This window comes from Dipteris shenzhenensis, chromosome 7 (assembly GCF_047967505.1).
Source record: "Dipteris shenzhenensis isolate YYH24624 ecotype China chromosome 7, Dip_SZ_1.0, whole genome shotgun sequence".
In the NCBI taxonomy this organism is placed as follows: Eukaryota; Viridiplantae; Streptophyta; class Polypodiopsida; order Gleicheniales; family Dipteridaceae; genus Dipteris; species Dipteris shenzhenensis.
The window spans coordinates 16,370,684-16,374,282 of record NC_141602.1 but is presented as its reverse complement, the minus strand read 5'-3'; the positions used below and the strand labels follow the sequence as shown (position 1 = coordinate 16,374,282).

Genomic DNA, 3,599 nt, shown 5'->3' with positions numbered 1-3,599 from the left:
CACCCTACCAAGGCACAGTATTCCTCAGATTGCCTGGCAATTCATTGATCATGGCAATTCTGCATCTACAGACAGGAGATGGGCCAACATCTATGTGCTAGTTGAAAGGCTCAGAAAACCCTACCAAGGCACAGTATTCTGCATCTCAGATTGCCTGGCAATTCATTGATCATGTGTTCTCGCAGTTCATTGATTATATGTTCAAGCATCATGGATTTCCTCAGGAGATTGTCAGTGGCAGGGGTGCGAAATTTAGACGTGGGCATCATACTACCCAGCACAGCGTACCATCCTGAGACTGATGGGCGGTGGAGGAATACCTGAGGCAATTCTGCCATGACACTCAGAGGTATTGTGATAAATGGCTGTTCATCCCACATGGCAGGTCGGTAAAAATAGCGTGCATGAATGAAGCCGTTAGAAAATCTGATCTTTACTTTGCAGACAATTCAAGAACAAGGTTCTATGTGTATGCGTGCAAGAAATAAACGGTGCCCAGTGCACAAATGATGCCTTGAATGTAAAAATTTTGGCTTATTTGATCAAATGATAAAGAAGCAACAAAAACATATGTATCTGAAAATTTGACAAAAATTCTAGTGATTTGTTGTGACATTCATGACTGCATAAGCATTTGCTCTTTGCAATCTCTTGCCTGAGTATTAAAGCAGAACCATGGCTTTACAAGCCTACTTTCTGATACAACAAACTCTTCGTGACTCCCTGTTATATTATTTTGAAAAGTAATCTATTATAATCTCATGCATGCACACCTGCACTCTGTGCAGATACACACGCACACGTGCAATGCATCCAGGAAACCCATCATGTAGAAAAAAAAGGGTGTTTTAGACCTATCGACTCACCCACAAGGTTGTGCACAGTAGATACTAGCTATTGTGACATACACATCAACTTCATCAGCGCCCAACAATTAGTGTAGAGCATTGTATAAAAGTATCACTCATACATACCAGCATGAATATTTATACAAAGGCCCTCACAATAAGAGTTTGATAAGCTTCAGAAAATGGTGGGCAGACACAGTCATGAAGGCTAGCATGTAGGGACGAGGCTCATCAAAACAAGTCCAGAGTCTATTGACAAAAGGCGTGAAATAACAGCCTAACACCACAACTCCGATATGCCCAATTCATCTAGAGCAAATAAAAATAAACACGCTATGGAGAGTTCTGGTGCATATAATTGCAGCCTTCCTGCAATTAAACATCCGCTAATCAGAGGCATAGCCTGCCTGTACGTTGCATCCAGTATTTGCAGATGCAACATTTGAAAAACCCTGTGTTGAAAGAAGTTGCAGCACCTTCAAATCACCGCTAACTATCAAGGAAAGCAAATCTTGGGAATCAAGCAGCCACAGTGGCTGTATCACTTTCCAGTTCATAGACAATGCCCTTCACTGATCAACGGTTCCACCTGATGACTCTGTGAGGTTAGTGCTGCCCCTCTCTGAAGACTCAACTTCCCTTTCAGCCCCACCCGTGACATAAGGAAGCTTTGCTTTTAAATGTAGCAGATACTGAGCCATATCCTCCAGATTTTGCTCCAGATGAACTACCTGTCTGGTTTTTTCTTTCAGCTGGCGTTCAGTTTCTTCCAGCCGAGCCTTCAGTTCATCTCTCTCCATCTCTATATTCATCGGCTGGAAATTGACCTGTTTGCAAGCATCCAAAGAGCATGTGTCTAATGCATTGAAATCAAACTCGATGATGTGATCTAACCTATGATGCAGATAAATCTTAAGGTTGACTAGTTCCTTAGCTTCATTATGAATCTATTACCACAAAAGTTGGACATGAAGGACAAGCATATTGCACAGACATGGAAGCCCACCTGGAGTGCTACTTCATCGACATTTGATAGTTGCTTTCTATCCAAAACTTGACTGATTGCCGCCTCTGCTGCCTTCTTTGCTGCCTCGGCCTCAGCCCTGGCCTCCTCTGCTATGCGTAAGGCAGCAACTGCTTGTGCTGCTGCCATTCCTGCAGCCACCTCTGCTGCCTTTGCCCTCTCATTACTAGCCTTTAAATTGTCTTCTGGATTGTTAAAGATCTGCCACTCAGAGACCACTCCCCTTTCCACCTGCAATTCCTCAAATTTTCCAAAGTTGTCCCTGTTCACATGCTCAAATGTGCGCTTCATGGACACCTCCCGATCACTGTACAATTCTTTGCCTACAGTCTCTAACTTGCCCTCTGCAGATGCTGCCACCACATACGTACAACCTCCTCCGTACTGCATTAGACCAAGCGAACGATTCGGGCTCCTAGAATCACTTCGATGCTTGCCAGCGTCATCAGCCTTTTCCTCAGAACCGAGGCTACAAGTTTCGTCGTTCCCTTCAAAAACATCGTTGTCAGTACCAATGGACTCCTCAAGAACATCCACATCTTCCCCTACCAGAACTTGAAGAGCAACTGCCTCAGCAAGTGCAGCCCCTTCTTCGTCTAGCCGCTGCTCTTCTTCTTTCCGCTTCTGTTTCTTTTTCTCAAGTTCTATTCTAATTGCAGCTGCTGTAGCTAGGGCCTTCTCAAGCCTTCGCTTCTTCTTCTCAACCTGCTTTAATCGGTCTCTTTCTTCCTTCGCTTGTTTTTTCTTTTCTTTTCTAGAGCTTGCCCCTGCATTGGAAACAGGACTAGGCCCGGTGGAGGAACTCTCAGGGGCAGGCATTTGTCTGCCAATCGCAATCCAAGACGAACAGTGTCTTGTTACTTCTGTAGGCGAGCTCGCTCACAAAATGTTACCGAAAAGTACACCGATCCAAATATCTGATCTTACAAGCCTCCGTCGAAACGCATTTTCGACGAAGCATATCCAAAATCATGACATAGCGATCTTATCCGGAGACATATACAGAAATCGACTCCCAGCCACCGCCACTACAGCCTCATGGTTTGGAATTTCGCTGTCTCGCCACATTTCACAGCCGTCAACTGCTGGATCGCATAGAGGTTGGAGGACTCCGTCTCCGCAACAGAGTGCATGACGAGCGAAGAATCCGACAGCTCCAAGATTGGCGTGCGAGAAGGTCGGGAAGCGAAGAGAAAACATGGACGGAGAAGCTGAAAAATGGCGCACAAAATCAGAGAAAGGAAAGAGGCAAGATGCATGCTGAATTGCAAGACTCAAAACAGAAATGGCGAGATCGAGGATGGTACCTGGTTTGGAGGGAGATCAAGGTCGGCAGGCAGAGAGTCGATGAGGATGAGGAATCGAAGGGGCTGCAATGCCTGCAACGTTTTCGAAGGAATCCATAGCCAGAAGGAAAGGGTGATCAAAACACTGAAGATCGGTAAAGATGAAGTTGGAATGGACGCGGGGATGACATTCCAGGCAGGAAACTGCCTAGAATCTGGCTTGCACAGCTGGAATGGCCGGGGGGAGGGGCAGGCCGGAGTTTGGCAGCATTTCCAACAGGAAATTTGCCCAGTAATGAAAATTGCTGGGGACAAATTCTTTATGCATCAAATGGCTTGGATTAGATTTGAGTCGACCCCACACCTTTACTTGTGTCAATTGAGATAGCTTCTCAAGTGTCTCTCTAAGTAGCTACTGAGGCAAAGACAGAAGAATGGCAC

General features: G+C 45.5%; 1 protein-coding gene across 1 annotated transcript; it reads right to left on the bottom strand.

Moving 5' to 3' along the window:
- Nucleotides 1-936: 936 nt before the first annotated feature.
- LOC147900005 (uncharacterized) lies at nucleotides 937-3,372 on the bottom strand. Its single transcript, XM_087376535.1, has 3 exons — nucleotides 3,180-3,372; nucleotides 1,855-3,083; nucleotides 937-1,675 (listed from the first exon to the last, which is right to left on the bottom strand). Exons 2-3 carry the CDS (start codon nucleotides 2,689-2,691, stop codon nucleotides 1,418-1,420), a joined length of 1,095 nt encoding a protein of 364 aa, XP_087232661.1. The 5' UTR covers nucleotides 2,692-3,083; nucleotides 3,180-3,372; the 3' UTR covers nucleotides 937-1,417.
- Between the last annotated feature and the right edge of the window lie 227 nt (nucleotides 3,373-3,599).